The 18,474-nt window shown below is 41.7% G+C and overlaps 1 protein-coding gene across 1 annotated transcript in view; it reads right to left on the bottom strand.

Annotated features, from left to right (window-relative positions):
- Positions 1-18,474, bottom strand: part of LOC308280309 (striated muscle preferentially expressed protein kinase-like) — a gene marked incomplete at both ends in the record, with an annotated part of 163,613 nt that overhangs the window by 29,633 nt on the left and 115,506 nt on the right. The window contains 11 exons of the mRNA XM_080720571.1: positions 101-253; positions 1,813-1,839; positions 2,792-2,964; positions 3,683-3,760; positions 4,319-4,376; positions 6,863-7,063; positions 9,708-9,807; positions 11,941-12,109; positions 13,054-13,166; positions 15,665-15,837; positions 17,884-18,007. Of these exons, the coding sequence (XP_080576697.1) occupies positions 101-253; positions 1,813-1,839; positions 2,792-2,964; positions 3,683-3,760; positions 4,319-4,376; positions 6,863-7,063; positions 9,708-9,807; positions 11,941-12,109; positions 13,054-13,166; positions 15,665-15,837; positions 17,884-18,007 (1,369 nt within the window). The remainder of the gene's footprint in view (positions 1-100; positions 254-1,812; positions 1,840-2,791; positions 2,965-3,682; positions 3,761-4,318; positions 4,377-6,862; positions 7,064-9,707; positions 9,808-11,940; positions 12,110-13,053; positions 13,167-15,664; positions 15,838-17,883; positions 18,008-18,474) is intronic.

Genomic DNA, 18,474 nt, shown 5'->3' with positions numbered 1-18,474 from the left:
AGCTAAAGTATAAAATAATTAAGGCCCCTCCACCTTGGGCCCTAGTAACTCAGTCCCACTCCCCCCCCTCCTTGTGACGCCCCTGCACCAGGTTACTTACAGCCTGTCCACCACCAGGAGCTTGATGATGAATCCCCTGGCCTCTTTGCAGAGGTCAGAGAACATGCTCTCCTCGAACGCTACGTTGGCGTTGCGGATGTTTAACGCGGTGACCCTGTCGTTCTCGCCGGCAAACGGAGACACGCCGGTGAGGCTGAAATGAAAAAAATATCATCACCGATAAACAAGAAACAAACATTCACATTTTAACCACTCAGACTCTGTTATTATACTTATTTGACCGGAGCATATACTATGTCCCCTCTTGTTTTTAGCCTCACGTAGCCAGATTATATCACTGCATGGATATGAAGTCCGATTGGATATGCCAAACCGGCCAAGGGCAATTGTGTTATGCACCGGTGGATTCGTCTGATTTGTTTTTCCTCTACACTAAATATCTTTGCTGAAAATAGCATTTTCACAGAATGTTTGACCCAGAATAAGGGTCGATTCATACGTCATTAATTCGGCGGAGCCGAATTAATGACGTTACCGGCCTCCGATCCAATGAATGACGCCATATCATAGTTTAGACAGAGCGAAACGAAATAAATTAGGCTCTAAAAGTGGACTATGAATTGACCCTAAGGATGCAGGGGTTCATGTGGGTAACATTTTTTATTTCAGATAGGTCAGAGTAGAGAAGGACAGGAAGACAGGAAGACATGCAAGACGAGACAGGCGTAGGATTCGAACCCTGGTCTCATGCTCACAAGGTCAAAGATCTGTGCACTAACTGGCTGAGCCACCAGGCAACGCAGTACCATGATCTTCTTTATTTTTTATTCAAAGTATTCAAGTTCTAGATACAAAAACAATGATGCCATTTCTTCATCAGAAGAAAACACCAAATGTATAATTTGCCTTTTATGTCCGGTATTTAAATGCACCCAATTACCCCAAACCACAAATGATGTGTTGTTACATGTCGTCACTGTCGGGCAGAAACCTTGTATCTCCAAGTTTCAAATGTTTATGTTTTTTCATAAAGTAAAGCCCTGCTTCATCATACAAGACTGTCCCACAAGACTAGTGAAAACAGCAGACCTACAAGCACACAACGCCTCGCACCGCGAGGCGTTGTGTGCTTGTAGATCGGGTGTTTTCACTAGTTTAAATCGTTTTTAAAATGACTAGCCCTTACCCGTTCAAAGATATGAGCTCCGAAATTATGTGCAGTTTGTGGGTTATGGGATGTGCACTGTGCACACAGTATATGAGGGATGTAAAGTAACTTTAACTGGTGCTTGCATGATAATATGTAGGAGCATCAATGTAAGAAATACCTGTTTCGTTTAAACATGTTGCCTCATGCTAGATGCAGATTAGATATGCCTCATGCTAGATGCAGAATAGATATAGATACACCATAAAAATGCTAATATACAGCATACGATTTGTGAAAGTGACAAACAGGCTTCACAGTTATGTCAGGTGTGTTCATATCATTCATCCAGCCACTGCTCCAGCCACTGAGGAGAAACATTGTTTCAGACAGACAGACAGACAGACAGACAGACAGACAGACAGACAGACAGACAGACAGACAGACAGACAGACAGACACTCACTCACTCACTCACTCAGACATTCGGCAAATTATATGTTTGATAAATACAAAACGAACGGTTTTGGAGATACAAGGTTCCCACCCGACGACGACGATATTGCGAATGGTTCATGCACAGTAAGGGAATATGAAGACACTTACCAGAGGTAAGTAATGACACCAACAGGCCTGTTTGGGAGACAGCATTGAAAGATGATGAATCACACATGAATTTGGGTACAGAAGAACAGAGGCCATCGAGAGCCACGGTTTCATTTTGTCACAGTCAGGGGTGTCGCACCCAATTCTGAGCCCTGGGTGCTTTTAACTATTGAAAAATAGCAGATCTACAAGCTCACAGCGTGGCACCGAGTGCCACGCTGCGAGCTTATAGATCTGCTATTTTTTTTAATCGTGAAGTCTTTGAATATTTCGAATCCTTCTAAGGTTTTTTGAAAAACCAATGTTTCTACGTCAGTGGTGCTCAAACGTTTTCATGTGAAGGACCCCCAAAATGATATGTCTTTGGCCACGGAACATAGAAGAAGGGTATAAACCGCACTGATTGAATAACATTGAGTAACACTGATGATGGCCTAGAGCCGAAACGCGTCTGCATACTAACTGCTGCTGCTGCATTCTTTAATAAAAAAGACTCTGAAAGAACTCTAAGCGAGTGCGGTTTATACCCTTCTTCTATGACTTACCTGATCCCGCACCCAAGAACCCTGCCGGAAGCTGGCCAGAAGAACTACTAAAAAGTAGAGCGAACCTCTCTGTGAAATGATTTGGCCACGGAACCCCATCTCAAAATATTTAGTTCCAGGGACCCCCCAGAAGCAAAATTTGTGTTGTAAAATAATGTTTGCTTAAAAAAAAATACATATATTCAAAAGATTTGCACACATTTTCACTACTTTTCAAAAATAGCAGATGTACAAGAGTGCCGCGCTGCGAGCTTGTACATCTGCTATTTTTCAATAGCTAAAGTATAAAATAATTAAGGCCCCTCCACCTTGGGCCCTAGTAACTCAGTCTCACTCCCCTCCCCCCCCCCGCCCTTGTGACGCCCCTGGTCACAGAGAAAAGGGTGCAGCTAGTCTATTGCTGTTCCCTCAAAGGCAGGAAACAGGTGTCTTACCAGATGTCTGTTGCCTTGGAGACCGGGTTCTGGTTGACAATCTCGGGCGCTACGTATTCCGGAGTGCCGTATTTGCAGTATCGCTCCTCGGAAGCTTCCAGCTTCGTGGCGTTGCCGAAGTCGCAGATGCGGATCTGATCGCTGCCGGAGCTCGCCATTAAAATGTTTTCCGGCTGGGGAAAAAGGAGATACGGAGCGATGACGGCACAATTACATTTCTTGAGAAAGGAGGAAACTGGGTTCGTGATTTCTAATAAATGAAATCTGATATCTGAAAATGTGAGGCACGAATTTGATAAGGTCAGTGTTGGGGGAAGTTACTTTGAAAGCGTAAACTTGTACAGTTACAAGTAACTCACCATGGCAGTAACTTGATCGAGTTAAAGTTATACCCCTGGAGAAATGTAACTTATAAACTTTCAAGTTACATAGAAAAAGTAACTTGAGTTACTTTATTTTTTCAGCATTAAATTGAGAATGTACATGTGGTGTACATGAAACAGAATATAATATCCTACAAAAAAAGTCACATGCCAGCAGAAATATGCCTCTCAACTGAGTTTTATGTTTTATGTCAAAAAGGTTGACATTTTCTTTAGTAAACATCTGTTGAGGACATTAATCGTCAATCTTAGCAAAAATCTTAACAAAACTTAAATGTAAAATTATAACTTCGCTTGTAACTTCTTGTAACTGAGCCAAAAATTACCCAAAAAGTATCTTTTTGGGTAGTTACTTGACGAGTTACAGAAATATGAATGTAACTCAGTTAACAGCAAGTTACAGCAAAATGTAACTTAGTTACGTAACTCAGTTACATGTAACTTCAACTTCCCCAACACTGGAAATCTGATATCTGAAATGTGAGGCACGAATTCGATAAGGATGTACCTTGATATCGAGGTGGGCAATGTCCTTTTGGTGGAGATAGCTGAGGCCCTCCAGGACCTGCCGAACACTGGACCGGATCTGCAAAGGGGAAATCATTCTGTTTTAATCAGACTTTAATCTGACTTTAATCAGAATCACCTTTGGAAGTCACCATGCCATACGCCAGTGGTTCTCAACCTGTGGGTCTGGACCCCCAGGCGGTCCCCAAATTATTTTGGAGGGTCCACAGATGATTAACTTAATGTGCAACGTTGGTTTCTCACTCAGCAGTAAACAAACCAACATAAAGTTGAAGTGTATTGGGGGTATCTGCACATTTCCAAAGTGACAATTTAAGGACTTTTTAGTACCTCTAAAATGACAAATTGGTGAAATTGTCAAATATTATTAGAGGCAGAAATTGTGAAAATAGCCGATCTACATGCTCACAACGCGTTGCGTTGCGAGGCGTTGTGAGCATGTAGATCGGCTATTTTCACAATAGAACCAAGTTATACAAAATGTAATACCTCAACCCTTAGTGCTCGTAGGGTGGGGTGGTCCCCGGTTAAAATATGATTATTTTGGGGGGTCGCTGCTTGAAAAGGTTGAGAACCACTGCCATATGCATAGGGCCAGGGCAGCTGGTAAACAAACCTCTGACTCCATAACTGTTGTTTTCCGAGCCATTCTCTCCAGTAGCTCCTCGTGACATCTTGGAAAAAGGCAGTTAAGGAAAGTACAAAGCAGATGGCTAAAAGAAAGACATAAGCTCACAGTCCAAGTGGTCGGAACGTCATTCGCACCCAACCCGACCCCCTGCCAACTCCACTGATCTGTGTTATTCTGTGACACAGTGGTGGAAAAAGTACCGACATTTGTTTTACTCATTTGTTTAAGTAAAAGTATCAATACTGCAGCATAGACAGACATACTTCTAGTAGTGTGTTGGCTTAACCCTGGTTTTTGACATTATCAAAACGAAGCGGATAAAAGTGTATCGACTTTCTATACAGGAGGAAAATACCCAGAAAAAAACCTGCTTTAAGTATGATGTGAGGGGTCTAACTAGGGGTCATACTTAAAGCAGATTTTTTTTTCTGGGTCGATGGGAGCCCAACTTGATATGGATAATTCTATGGGCAAACATCAAAATAAAGTTTGGCACCCAAGGCTAAAATCCATCGTTAGGTCCTAAAGAAGCCTCAAAAAAGGTTTGGCGCTTTTATCCACTTCGTTTCGATAATTTTGTTAAGCCAACCCACTATAGGGTGCCCTCACACCAAAATAGAGGATTTCTGCAAAAAACACTCCATTCTAATTGAAATGCATTGGCGGATTCCACTCTAGGTATTTTGGTGTGAGGGCACCCTTACAAGTAGAAGTCCTGAATTCAAAATGTACTTATATGAAAGTGTTGGCATCAAAATTTATTTTAAGTACCAAAAGTAAAAGTTCAAAATGTTTGAAAATAGCAGATCTACAAGCTCACAACGCGTCGCATCGTGACGCGTTGTTAGCGGCTATCGGCTATCGGCTATCGGCTATTTTCAAATAGCCTAGGTATAACAATATTACAATATAGTACAATATTTGCCTCTGAGATGTAGTGGAATAGAAGTAAAAGTACTGAAAACTGTAAATACTCAAGTAAAGTACAAATACCTCAAAACTGTACTTAAGTAAATGTACTTAGTTACTTTACACCACTGGTGACACATCCAGACATCTGTGAAGGTCTGTGACAGAGCCACTGATTTTTTTTCACAATCTGCCTGTGACAGATCCACTGATTTGTCATGGTCTCCAACAGATCCATGGATCAGTGATGAGTCAGCTGTCTCGGTTCCTTCTGGGGGAGGGTGGGTGGATTCGCTCGCTTCTCTCAAACTCAGACATAATGGACAGATTGGAGTGGAGCCTATATTACATTTCCTGTGTCCTTGGGACGCAGAAGAGTGATTTGTTCTCATCCTGTGCACATTAACATCGTGCAAAAATGTGGAGCTTTAAAATGTTTTCTTTCTTCCAGGCTTGGTGAAACGCAAATGCTCCCCGGGTACTGTTAAGAAGTTGCCATTAGGGTGGGTGTATATGGCAAATACCCCCAAAACATATAAAATAAAATAGCATAAAATGTTCAATAGAAGGGTAAAACAAAAAGAGCAATACTGTACTGTAGTAGATTAGATCAGGGGTTTTCAAAGTGGGTGACGGGGGCACCCTGGGGTGCCGTGACATCAGTCACTCTTCTTGCCATTCTTCTTGGCAGAACTACTTTACCACTGACCAGAGTGTTAAAGGACAACTTTGTTTTTTTAAAACAAGGATTCATATTTTAGATTGTAATTAAAGAATATGAAAGATTAGTGTAAAAAATATTTCATTTACTTCTTTCTATTATTTTAGAGATTCTTATTTCAGTGGTTGGGGGCATGCGTACAAGTGGCTAAATATGTAATTTTACCCAGAACAAGATACAACGCAACCTTTCATGGTTGGATGTGACTAGAAGTGTTAAGGGGATTCCAGACGGTACGCGGTCACCGCCTGCTAGTAATTCATTTTCAATGAGAGGCGGGCGGCTATTTCGTCCGCGCAGCGAAGTTTAGAGGCGGCGAGGCGAGCGGGCGCAGTCCCGTGAAAATCCCCGCGAGCGTGCTCGTTTGTGCATGCGTACGCGGGCGGTGAGAGATGGATTGTGTTCATCTTTGTGAAATACAGCGCAGTGTTTACTCAAAGAGCGAGTGTGTTTGTGTATCACCGCGGCGCGGTCCTCGCAGATCCAATCGGGAGCCCCGGCGGCAACCGCTGTCCGTCTGTAGAGCGCCTTACTGTAAATATCAATAAAGAAACTGCTGGCTTATTGTGTCTAAAAAGACATATTTAGCCACTTGTACGCATGCCCCCATGCGTACGCATGCCCCACATTTTAGCATGGTAAACACGATAAAACAATAGAACGAAGCAAACAAAAAACATTTTAACACTCACTTTTTCATTTCCCTAATTACAATCTAAAATATGAAACCCTTGTTGTAAAAAAAAACAAAGTTGTCCTTTAAACTGTTCTTCTGTTCATGATATCACGTTACATAAACTTGACCACCACCACCTTTCTCATTGATTATTGATTGATCTGAATTCCACCACAATACAAAGAAATGAAGGAATATCAGGGGTCGGAATAAAAGAGGATACAGATCCGTGATGACGACCACCATGTTCTTCTTCTCGAAGGCGTCGTGGAAGTAGAGGATCCTCTCGTTGTCCAGCTCGGACAGCAGGCTCATCTCTCTCAGGGCCACGGCCTTCCGCTTTCCCCGGGCCGACACGAACTTGGCCGCAAACTCCTTCTTGCTCTTCTTCTGGGTCACCCGTTTCACGTAGGAGAACGCCCCCCTGCAGCCATGGTCACACAATGAGGACATTAGAGATGGGACGTTCGTGAACGAATTGAGTCTTTAATTGAAAGGCTCTTCGCAGTAGGGAGCCGTTCCTTTCTAAATGAACAGTTGTGGAAAAAGTACAAACATTCTTTACTTATGTTAAAGTATCAATACAGAAATACTTTGCCACAAGTAGAAGTTTGGAATTAAAATGTAGGCTACTTAAAAAAAGTACAAGTGTATTGGTATAAAAATGTACTTAAAGTACCAATAGTAGAAACTAAAGTACTCATTATGTAGAATGTCCCATTTCACAAGTTTTCCCGATGAATAAAATGTCGAAAAATCTTTTGAAAGTAGCAGATCTACAAGCTCACAATGCGTCACAACGCGACGCATTTATTTTATTTTTTTTCAAATTAGCCATTATTCATGAACGGCAAATTCGAATTAAACAATAATAAACAGGTGGAAATACACAAACCTATAACATTTTTGAAATACTATGTGAATTCAGAGATTAATTAGATGCTGGATAAGTCGCTTATGATGCCGGGGGGCATGACATTTGACAGTATCAAAAAAATGCCTGAGTATTTTCTTGCCCATAAATGTGAGAACCAATCTAGTTGATTTATAGACTCCCAGCGCTTGGGATTCCTCCCAAGGTTGTGTTCAGAAACACCATCGGCATCTCAATGACCAAATAAAATATACTGCTTTTGTGCAAGAGTGATACCTTGCACAAAGATACCTTCTGGAGTCATGACTGAGTTCCAAGTTCCAACTCAACACAAAGGTAATAAAACATGTTATTCTTACAAACACACACACACACACACACACACACACACACACACACACACACACACACACACACACACACACACACACACACACACGCGCGCATGCACGCACACGTCACACGCACGCACACACATACGTTTGTATTACTATGCCAGAGAGGACATTTTAGGACAGCATTTATTTATTTATTTATTTTAACATTTGGCCATTTGTAACCCTAAACCTATAGCCGAAAATATCAGATCTACAAGCTCATAACGTGTCATGCCTGCAACGTGTTGAGCAGGCACGTGCACACATAGACATCAAAGGGGGCTTGAGCCCCTGCCCTTTTATCCATCTGTAAAAAGCGCCCTCACCAGACCATGAATGCAGTTTTTTTTTTACTATGGTGAAAGAAATGGAAATGCCCTCTTTCCATGCCATACCTGAAGGCAGCATTCAAGAGAATTGCCTTGTCCAAACTCTCCTGAACTTAAATACAGCATCTTATGTTGAAAGAATTGCCCTCTCTGTGTAGAAATCCATGCCGTTACGCCACATCTCCAGTATTGCCATGATTATGCTTAGTTCAGTGTGGTATCAAGCACCGAAAATAGCCGACCTCCAAGCTCCTGGGAGCTTGGAGGTCTGCTATTTTCGATATGTTCACCAAAAGTGCCCTTTTAAAAATGTCAGCCCCTGCCTCTCTAACATTCTCTGCACGTCCCTGTTGTTGAGAGCTTGTAGATCCGCTATTTTATGTGCAAGACACCGGTGTGCAAACAAGAATAAATCAGGCGCAACTACAACCCCAACCCCTAAACCTAAATCATTGAATTGCCAAATCCTAAACCAACTTGAATCTTTTCATAATTAAACTCAGCACAAAAAGAAAGGAAACTTGGCTTCTGTACATTATATCTCCCCTTTAATAATAGCAATTTGTATTGTGTTTTATATCATTTTTATCGATGATTCATCTCCTTTACAACAAGGTGCAGCCAATATTTTGCCAAAATGGCTTGCAATATACTGTTCTGCTGGCATTTACTCTCGTTTTGGGCTTCCCTGACACTGAGCTTAAAATTAACAAAGTGTAAAAAAGGCCAATATGTAGTTTTTTCTTTTCCTTATTACCGTGGGAGAGTGCAATCATTCAATGCACCAAGCAACAAAGGTGAACACCAAAAGAACAGTATTGCAGGCCTGCCAGGCAATTTTGACCATTTTTGGAGGGGAGCTACCCAAACGTTTGGCTGTGTTGGTGCGAATGCCAGATCCTTACAGTTACATTTGTCACCAGTCGTAAAGGTGACAAGACAACGATAAAAATGATATCAAACACAATAGCATTTGGCATAATTAAAGTGGAGATATAATGGACCGAATGTTGGCAAATCTTGGGTCGGCGCTACCCACACGTTTGGCTGTGGTGCTCATTCCATGAATGCCCGATGCTTACGAGCTGTACCTCGTTGTAACGGTGACGAATCAACGATAAAAATGATATAAAACACAATACGAATTGGTATTATTAAAGGGGAGATATAATGGACCAAATCAAGTTTCCTTTCTTTTTGTGCTAAGTTTATAAACCCAGCTACCTGAATCTATTTTAACCACGAAACAAACATCTATCTTGTGAGGGCCAGGAACACAGTCCTCACAATATTTATTTCTCAAATTATACTACCCTTGTAGGAACAAGTGGCCCTCACAAATATAGTAATACAATTACTCTTCTCAGGCACGCACGCATGCACAGGCACACATGCATGCACGCGCGCACACACACACACACACGCGCGCGCGCACGCACGCACGCACACACCTGTGTATTTTATTTCCTGACACACAAATGCACTCACCTCCCTATCTCCTTGTGAATGTCATAATAATCAGCCAGGTGTCTCATCTTCCTCAAAATGGTTGCCTCGTCCTCCACCGGCTGAACCAGTTGTTTACGCTCTGTAGGAAACAGGGAACATTGGCAAGTTCATGTCTCTAATTGTGCCTACTGTATGATGTGTGAGAGATCAGAGACTGCGTGGTGTGGGTGTGTGTGTACATGTGCATGTGCTTGCGTGTGTGAAACAGAAACACAGGGGTGTCGCACCAAATTCGGAGCCCTGGGTACAAGGATTCACTGCGGGCCCCCCATGAACGTTCTTCATGGGGGGGGGGGGGGGGGGTTAACCCATTTAGACTGGGAACGCATTATTACGCGTTACTTTGTGCTTTAACTATTGGGGGAAAAAAGCAAAGTTTGAGCACCACTGAATGATTTTTCAAAAATAGCAGATAAACAAGCTCACAGCGCGGCACCTTTTCATGTGAAGGACCCCCAAAATGATATTTATTTGGCCACAGACCCCCATGTCAAAATATTTTGTTCCAGGGACCCCCTAGAAGCAAAATTTTGGTTACAAATGTTTGCTTAAAAAATACATATATATTCAAAGGTTTTCACACATTTTCACGACTTTTCAAAAATAGCAGATCTACAAGCTCGCAGCTTTCAATAGCTACCTCCACCTTGGGCCCTAGTAACTCAGTCCCACTTTTCCCCCCCTTGTGATGCCCCTGCGGAGACAGTGCATGTCTCTGTGTACGTGCTTCTGTGTGTGTGCATGCGTGTGTGTGCGTGCGCGTGCGTGTGTGTGTGTGCGTGTGTGGAACAGAGACAGTGCGTGTCTCTGTGTGCGTGCTGCTGTGCGTGTGCATGCATGCAGTGTGTGTGCAGTGACAGATGGTGTCATGTTGATTCATGTCACACCTTGTGCCTCTACACTCCATATGCCCGCAGATTGCATGCCGGGAGTTTCGGTTACAAATCATCTTCTGCGCTCGTTTTAATTACACACGCAAAACCCACTTAAAGTAATCCAATAATCCGAGGAATAATGACGATAATTCCCCACAAATGGAAGCAAAGCCTATCCATCATCACAGATGATTATTGAATAAATAGACTTGCAATCCAATCTTTTTCCTATGGCCAGGTTGTGGTTATTTATGAAATCTATTTAAACTGTTAATCACGTAAGCCCTATTAAAACATTTCAGAAAATAGACCTAGGGAAAATCACCTATAGCCTAATGCAGGGGTTCCCATTTTTTTGGCTCAGGGCACCCCTATAAAGATTATTTTTCATCTGAGGCACCCCTACATTATATTCATTATTTTCACTCCCAGCACCTTATATTTATAGCATATTGTAGCGATTATGTTGCGAGTAAAATGTTGAGATAATAGCCATTTTGGTTAGAACTGACTGAAAATATGTTTGTACTTCAAGTTTAAAATTATACTAAATATATTTCTTAAGTGTTTTAAATTCCAAATATTATCAAATTATCTCGCGGCACCCCTGGACTACTGGACCCAAATGCATTTGGCTCCCCATCCGGAATCAATGGGGGAACTTTTACTATAATCAAATGTTTGTCTTAGGAATGCGACACATACAAAGAAATATTATTGAACTCAAGTCTCCATGGTGTGAGTAATCAATAGAAAGAAAGTCATTTTGGGGGTGAACTACTCCCATTCCCATTTAGAACGGGTACACATTATTGTGTATCATTATTTTATGCTTTAACTATTGAAAAATAGCAGATTTTTGAAAAAGCGTGAAAATTAGAATTTTGACCCGATTCTATAAGTGTCTTTTGAATCCTTCTAAGATTTTTTTGTTTCTATGTCAGCAATCTGGCCAGCCATCGTCAAAGAAAAGGTCCTTTTCCGCTTAACTGGAGCTCGGAGTCGGTTAGTCTGTTCTTGAGAGACTACTATGTCAGTGGTTTTCATGTCAAGGACCCCCAAAATGATATGTATTTGGCCACGAACCCCCATCTCAAAATATTTAGTTCCAGGAACCACCCAAAAGCAAAATTTGAGTTACAAACGTTCGCTTTAAAAACACATATTCAAAAGATTTGCACACATTTTCACAACTTTTTCAAAAATAGCAGATCTACAAGCTCGCAGCGCGGCACTCGGTGCCGCGCTGTGAGCTTGTATATCTGCTATTTTTCACTGGTTAAAGCATTCAATAATTCTAGGCCTGAATGGGTTAAGGTGGGTGTCAGGTTGCTCACCGGTGTGCACGGTGAGCTCGGCCTTGCAGGACACGGCTCCGGCCTGGTTCTTGGCGGTGCAGGTGTACACTCCAGAGTCCCCCTGACTGGCGTTGAGGACCACCAGAGAGCATTCTGGGTCGTCGTAGACGAAGGTGAAATGGCTGCTCTCTGACAGGAGGACGTCGTCCTGGAAATGACCGGCGGAACAACATAACATTCAGCTCGCTCTCCAACGGGAGATTTCATTCAAATACATTGCTATGGAAAATGTCCATTTAAACCCATTAGGACCGGAAATGCATTAACTACGCATTATTTTATGCTTTAACTTGTGTGAAAAAATAGCAGATATACAACCTCGCAGCCGTGCTATGAGCTTAGATCTGCTATTTGTTTTAATCGAATTGAATAGTTTGACCCGATTCTATAGGCCTAAGTGTCTTCTAAATCCTTTTCTTTTTCCTTTCGTTTTTTGAAAGACCCACGTTTCTACGTCAGTGGTTCTCAAACTTTTTCTTGTCAAGGACCCCTAGAATTAAATGTATTTGGACGTGGACCCCGTCTCAAAATATTGTGTATCAGGGCCCCCCCAGAAGCAAATATTTTAGTTACAAATGTTCACTTTAAAAAAATATATATTCAAAGATTTGAACAAATCTTCATGATTTTTCAAAAATAGCAGATCTACAAGCTTACAGTGCGGCACCGAGTAAGTATAAAATAACTTAAATACTGGTGATAGATACATTTTTCTAGAGCACATTTCAACAACAAGGCAAGTCAATGTGCTTGCTTTTTACGCAAAACATCAAGCAAAGTAAACACATTACGAAACTGACATTAGGATAAAATGACATTAGTAGAAATACTGTGATGTATTTGAAACATTTACAAATACATGTCCACTGTATATTTAACATAACATAATAAAATATAACATTGCAAAGAACATCTAGTTATTGCCAGTTCTTGCAATCTCTCACACCCTACAAGAGAATATCTGGATCTGGTTAACACCCTAAAAATGTAATGCCTCAACTCTTCAGGGTTCGTCCGGGTGATGGGTCGTCCCCAGTTAAAATATGATTATTTTGGGGGTTGCGGACATAAAACGCTTGTTTCATAACCTACCTTATACCACAGAATATCCGGATCTGGTTTCCCCATAACCACCACAGCGAAGCGGGACGTGTCCCCGACATCCACGTCCAAGTCCTCCATGATGGACTCAAACTTGGGCGGCTCTAACAAGGGTAGACATTACAATGCATTGGTTAGCAGGCATGTGCACGCATTGACGTCAAAGGGGGCTTGAGCCCCTGCCCTTTTATCCGTCTGTAAAAAAAGTGCCCTCTCCAGATCATGAATGCAGTTTTCACTATGGTGAAAGAAATGCAAATGGCCTGAAGGCAGCATTCAAGAGAATTGCCTCCAAACTCTCCTGAACTTGAATGCATCTCCCGTATTGACTTGATTATTAGTTCTGTGTGGTATCAAGCACCGAAAATAGCCGACCTCTGATCATTTAGTTACGAAGCACAAATGAATGCCTAAACTCAAAAGTCTCTGGTTGTTCATAATGCAATGAATCATGGGTATTGTGAAAACGATATAACGAGAGAAGGACGAAACAGCTGCTTGATACAATGGTTTAATTCAAATAGATTCAACATTAGAACTGGTCTGGCTGTAGTGCAGAAAATGTAGAAAAAACCTAAACTGAATAAATGCCACTAATTAACTGGAGCTCCTAGGCTATATCCAAATAGAATATGTATGAGTGTGACTCATTTCATTAAGAGGAAGTTGCATGTCCTCCAGCTCTGTTTAACATAAAAATGTTTAGTAAATCATTAATTAGGCCATTCATTATTAACCTCTGCTTGGACATGGTTAGTGCTCACACGCACAATACAAAGGACTTTTAATGACCCTGTTGTTTTTCTTAAATTAGGACCAATTTGCACTGCTGATGACAAACGCCAGACCATAGACTCCGCCCACTCTCAGAGTGGACTGTTTTCTCTGGTCTGGAGCCGAGTACATGAACCGCGCAGCAGTTGAAACGATTCAAACGAAGTTCACACACACAGGCAGGCGAGGCAGGCACACACACACGCGCGCGCTGATTTCACCAAGCTGTTCATGTTGATTACATGTTTCTGGTCGCAGTTCTGTGTGGAAGCAGTCACTGGCACAGACAGAGAGACACACACAATCACACACACACGCGGCGACCGTGCGCCGCGTTCACCGTGCGCGGTCGCACGCGTGCACGCTCGCAAAAAAGTCCCTCCCCCGTGAATCGCTCAGAATAGGGCACAGTTTCAGACTAAAGTGTGAGTCTGAAATCAGGCTAGACAAACGCACTTTCTGGCCCCATTTGTTCATTGGTCGGTGTGACCTTTTGGGAAAAGAAAAAGATAAGTAGTCAAGGTTTTACAAATAAGGTTTGTATCTATTTGTTTGTATCTATATTAAAACTGGCTAATGGGAGGGCTGGCCGGCGGACCACAGCCAAGTCACTCTGACTCTAGTCTCGCGTGGCCAGACTGTTGCCTAACGCGATTTGCAAATGCTCCCGGCATACAGTCTGGGGCACGGAAATAGAAATGATGAGTGCGAGATAGAGCGGATGTGACGCAACCACTCCCTTGGTGCAGCAGCGATAACATGTCCTACTGGAAGCGTTATGTCTCCTTTCAATATTGTTGGGGGTGTTATTTCATCTTTCTCTGGTGTTGTTGGTGTTACTTCCATGATGTTTTCAAGCGTTTTCTTAAACTATACACCCATAACAAGAATATGCCGCTTGAATGCCTCTGTCTGTGCGAGTGTGTTTCTGTTATTTTTCCTGTGAGACTACAGTTCAGTAAAGCAGTGGCTACTTCCGATACTCGCTGTTCGGGAGCTGCCATTCCAGACTCTATATAGCATTCGGAGATTGTGGAATAGTTGTCTGGCTACGTGAGACTACTCTGACTCATGACCTTAACCAAAGCTGATACGCCCATATATAGGCATGCGCATGTCACTATGATTCAGATATACCGGTATAAACAAACTCGATATGGCCATATATTATAGGCATGCCACTATTACTCAGATATAACCATAAACAAACACACATCCCAACACTTGGTGATCTCATAAATCTGCAATTTTTTTCATATTTCCTTCTTTTTTTATCGAATGTATTTATTTTTAGTGGGAGTGCCACTGGGTATCATTATTATATACTGTATGGAGGAAATATTTTTTTCAGAAAAGTAAACATGCTAAAATACTTCATTCATATTTCATAGACACTCTTTTTGTATTATTATTTATTCATTCAGGTACACACCCTATGTATATTTTATATTGTTGTTTTGTTATCTGTCATTTTCCTTTTTTTTTCTCCACCACCTCCACTCTTAAGGGAGCTTGTATCATAAATCATTTCACCCAATCTTTTACAACAGTAAACTTGTAATGTGACAATAAACTTGAAGTTGAACTTGACTTGAAAGAATTAAAGTCACATCCAGGCAGACACTCGCTAATAAAAATTGTGTTAAATTTTGTTTAGAGAAGAACACATTTACGTGGATAGTAAAAGTGAAAACACCTTTTTTGATAAATTTACACCGTATGACTAAGCCTGATTCATAGTTTTTCATACGACGGTGTTGCTCACCAAAAATAGCCTCTCTACAAGCACCAGGGCACCTTGTGCCTTTCGTCCTGTCCTAGAACTGACCTGCCATAGCCACGAGAATGGTGCACAGGTCACTGCCAAGCGGGTTGTTCGCCGTCACCACCAGCTGCCCGACATCTGTTGCCCGAACCCGCTGGAACTTCAGGTTGTGCTGGTCGTCATCCGGCATGCTCATCTCATACATCCCCGGTCTGTTGAGCAAAACTACACCCCTCCTGAGAAGAAAAACAGTAGAGTCACAGTTATCTGTGAAGTCCATCTATTCCAGGGGTCTTCAACAGGGGGTCCGGGAACCCTAGGGGGTCCTCAGAGTTACTACAGGGGGTCCTCCAAAAATTAAAATCCTTTTTATATTCACAACTTAAACCCAGCTAGTGTCCATATTCTGAGAACTGTAGCCAAAAATAGCAGATCTACAAGCTCACAACGCCTCGCGCTGCGAGGCGTTGTGAGCTTGTAGATCGGCTATTTTCGGCAAAGAGGTTTGGAGTAGAGGGGGAGAAGAGCACACCAAGTACATAGCGAAAGGTCAAGTTTATTAAGTATTGATGGTTCAAGTGGTTAAATATCTGAAAACACAAATTGACATGAATCCAAAATACACTGATGATTGTGCTGTCAAACAATGAAACTATATGGAATCTATGAACAGGTTGTGGGGGTCCCTGCTTCATCTCTCTCAACTAAGGGGTCCTTGGCCTGAAAACGTTGAAGAACCCTGATCTATACTATAATTAGTAAACTAAAAGCTGGGAAAACGTTTTTCCTTCTAAAACTATATCTCTTTGGCAAAAATAGCTATTTAAAATAGAAATATCTACAACCTCACAACTCGTCACGTTGAGTTGCATAGACCCGTGTTAATCATTTTATATTACATTTATTTTCACGCTACATGCCAAAGGAATGTCAGTGTGTGAAAACTCACACTCAAATGTGTCTTATTCCAAACTAGTATGTAGGAGTATATTCCATAAGGCTCTGGATCCATTAGAAATGTAATTGCCATCGGAAGTTCACCGCTCAGTATTTGTAAAACGGGATTATGCCCTTTATAAAGGCAGCTTATGCTGTGAGCAGATGACTCAGAGCTGTTCTAGACAGCAGGGATGTGCTTTAGGGAAATGCCAGCAATTATTCTGCAAGAGTAGGTGTGAATGTCTTTCAGCGGGTGTTTATCGCATTCTATACACTCTGACGACTTGGTAGATGACAGGGAGAAGAGCAACCCTTTAGAATCCTAACTAGCGTGCCAATGGATAAATCCATATATTATAGCCATGTTCAAATGCCATTTTTAACATGACATTTAAATATATCGTCGCTATCGGGTGGAAACCTCGTGTATGTCCAAAACCGTGACTTTTCAGGAAAAGAAAAAAGTTAACCTGTGTTCCTATGAAATACTACATAGTTATTATTTGGTCACAGGCTCTCGTTAATACTTTGTCATATTTATAATTCCCACACCCACATTTAACCACTTTCACAATAAATTAATATTTTTTGGGGCGTTATTCCATCTTTCTCTGGGGTTGTTGGTGTTACTTCCATGATGTTTTCAAATGTTTTCTTAAACTATACACGCATAACAGGAATATGCCGCTCGAATGACTCTGTGCTAGTGTGCTTCTGTTATGTTTCCAATGGGACTACAGTTCATTATAATGACTCTGTCTGTGCTAGTGTGCTTCTGTTATGTTTCCAATGGAACTACAGTTCATTATAATGACTCTGTCTGTGCTAGTGTGCTTCTGTTATGTTTCCAATGGGACTACATTCATTATAATGACTCTGTCTGTGCTAGTGTGCTTCTGTTATGTTTCCAATGGGACTACAGTTCATTATAATGACTCTGTCTGTGCTAGTGTGCTTCTGTTATGTTTCCAATGGGACTACAGTTCATTATAATGACTCTGTCTGTGCTAGTGTGCTTCTGTTATGTTTCCAATGGGACTACAGTTCATTATAATGACTCTGTGCTAGTGTGCTTCTGTTATGTTTCCAATGGGACTACAGTTCATTATAATGACTCTGTCTGTGCTAGTGTGCTTCTGTTATGTTTCCAATGGGACTACAGTTCATTATAATGACTCTGTCTGTGCTAGTGTGATTCTGTTATGTTTCCAATGGGACTACAGTTCCGTGCAGCAGTGACTACTTCCGTTACTCGCCTTCCGGGCGCTGTAGTTCCAGATATAGCATTCAGAGATTGTGGAATAGTTGTCTGGCTACGCGAGACTAGTGAGAGCGGCACAAACCTTTTCCAGGTGACGACAGCGTGGACATGGTTGAGCGTGATGGTGATGTTAGCAGGCTGGCTCTCCACCACATACACAGCATCTGGCTTGTCCAGGATAACTGGGGCTTTCCTCAAATATGGACCTAGAAAATAAACATTTTGAAACAAAATCAATGTAGGATGAAAACAACAGTACTTTGTCTGTCTTGTGTTTTCAGCAAAGAGTTGTTAATAATGTTTCCAGTTCTTTATCTGACACACATCCTAACCTGCTTGTTGCTAAGAATTAAAATCGACTAATGCCCCTAAAATCCGCTTGGAAATCCGTTCATCCATGTTTGAAAGATAGAGCTGTTCTGAGAGTCAAACATGCATTTCGCGATCGCGATCATACCGAAACCAGAAGTAGGAAATAGGGAGAGCAAAAAGGGACACAGCGACATGTACGGCCCAAACTCGGGAAACTCGTGTAATGTTTGGCACAAAGAGAGCTAATACATTTACACCACGCAGAAAAAAATATATTACATTTTACATTTTAAAACTATTTTGAAACCCAGATTGTGTCCAACATGCTTTAACGTCTGACAGTAAAGTCTAAAGACGGTAA

The sequence above is a fragment of the Nannobrachium achirus genome (assembly GCF_963921795.1).
Source record: "Nannobrachium achirus genome assembly, chromosome: 24".
In the NCBI taxonomy this organism is placed as follows: Eukaryota; Metazoa; Chordata; class Actinopteri; order Myctophiformes; family Myctophidae; genus Nannobrachium; species Nannobrachium achirus.
The sequence above is the reverse complement of the archived record's forward strand: the minus strand, read 5'-3'. Positions and strand labels throughout refer to the sequence as shown.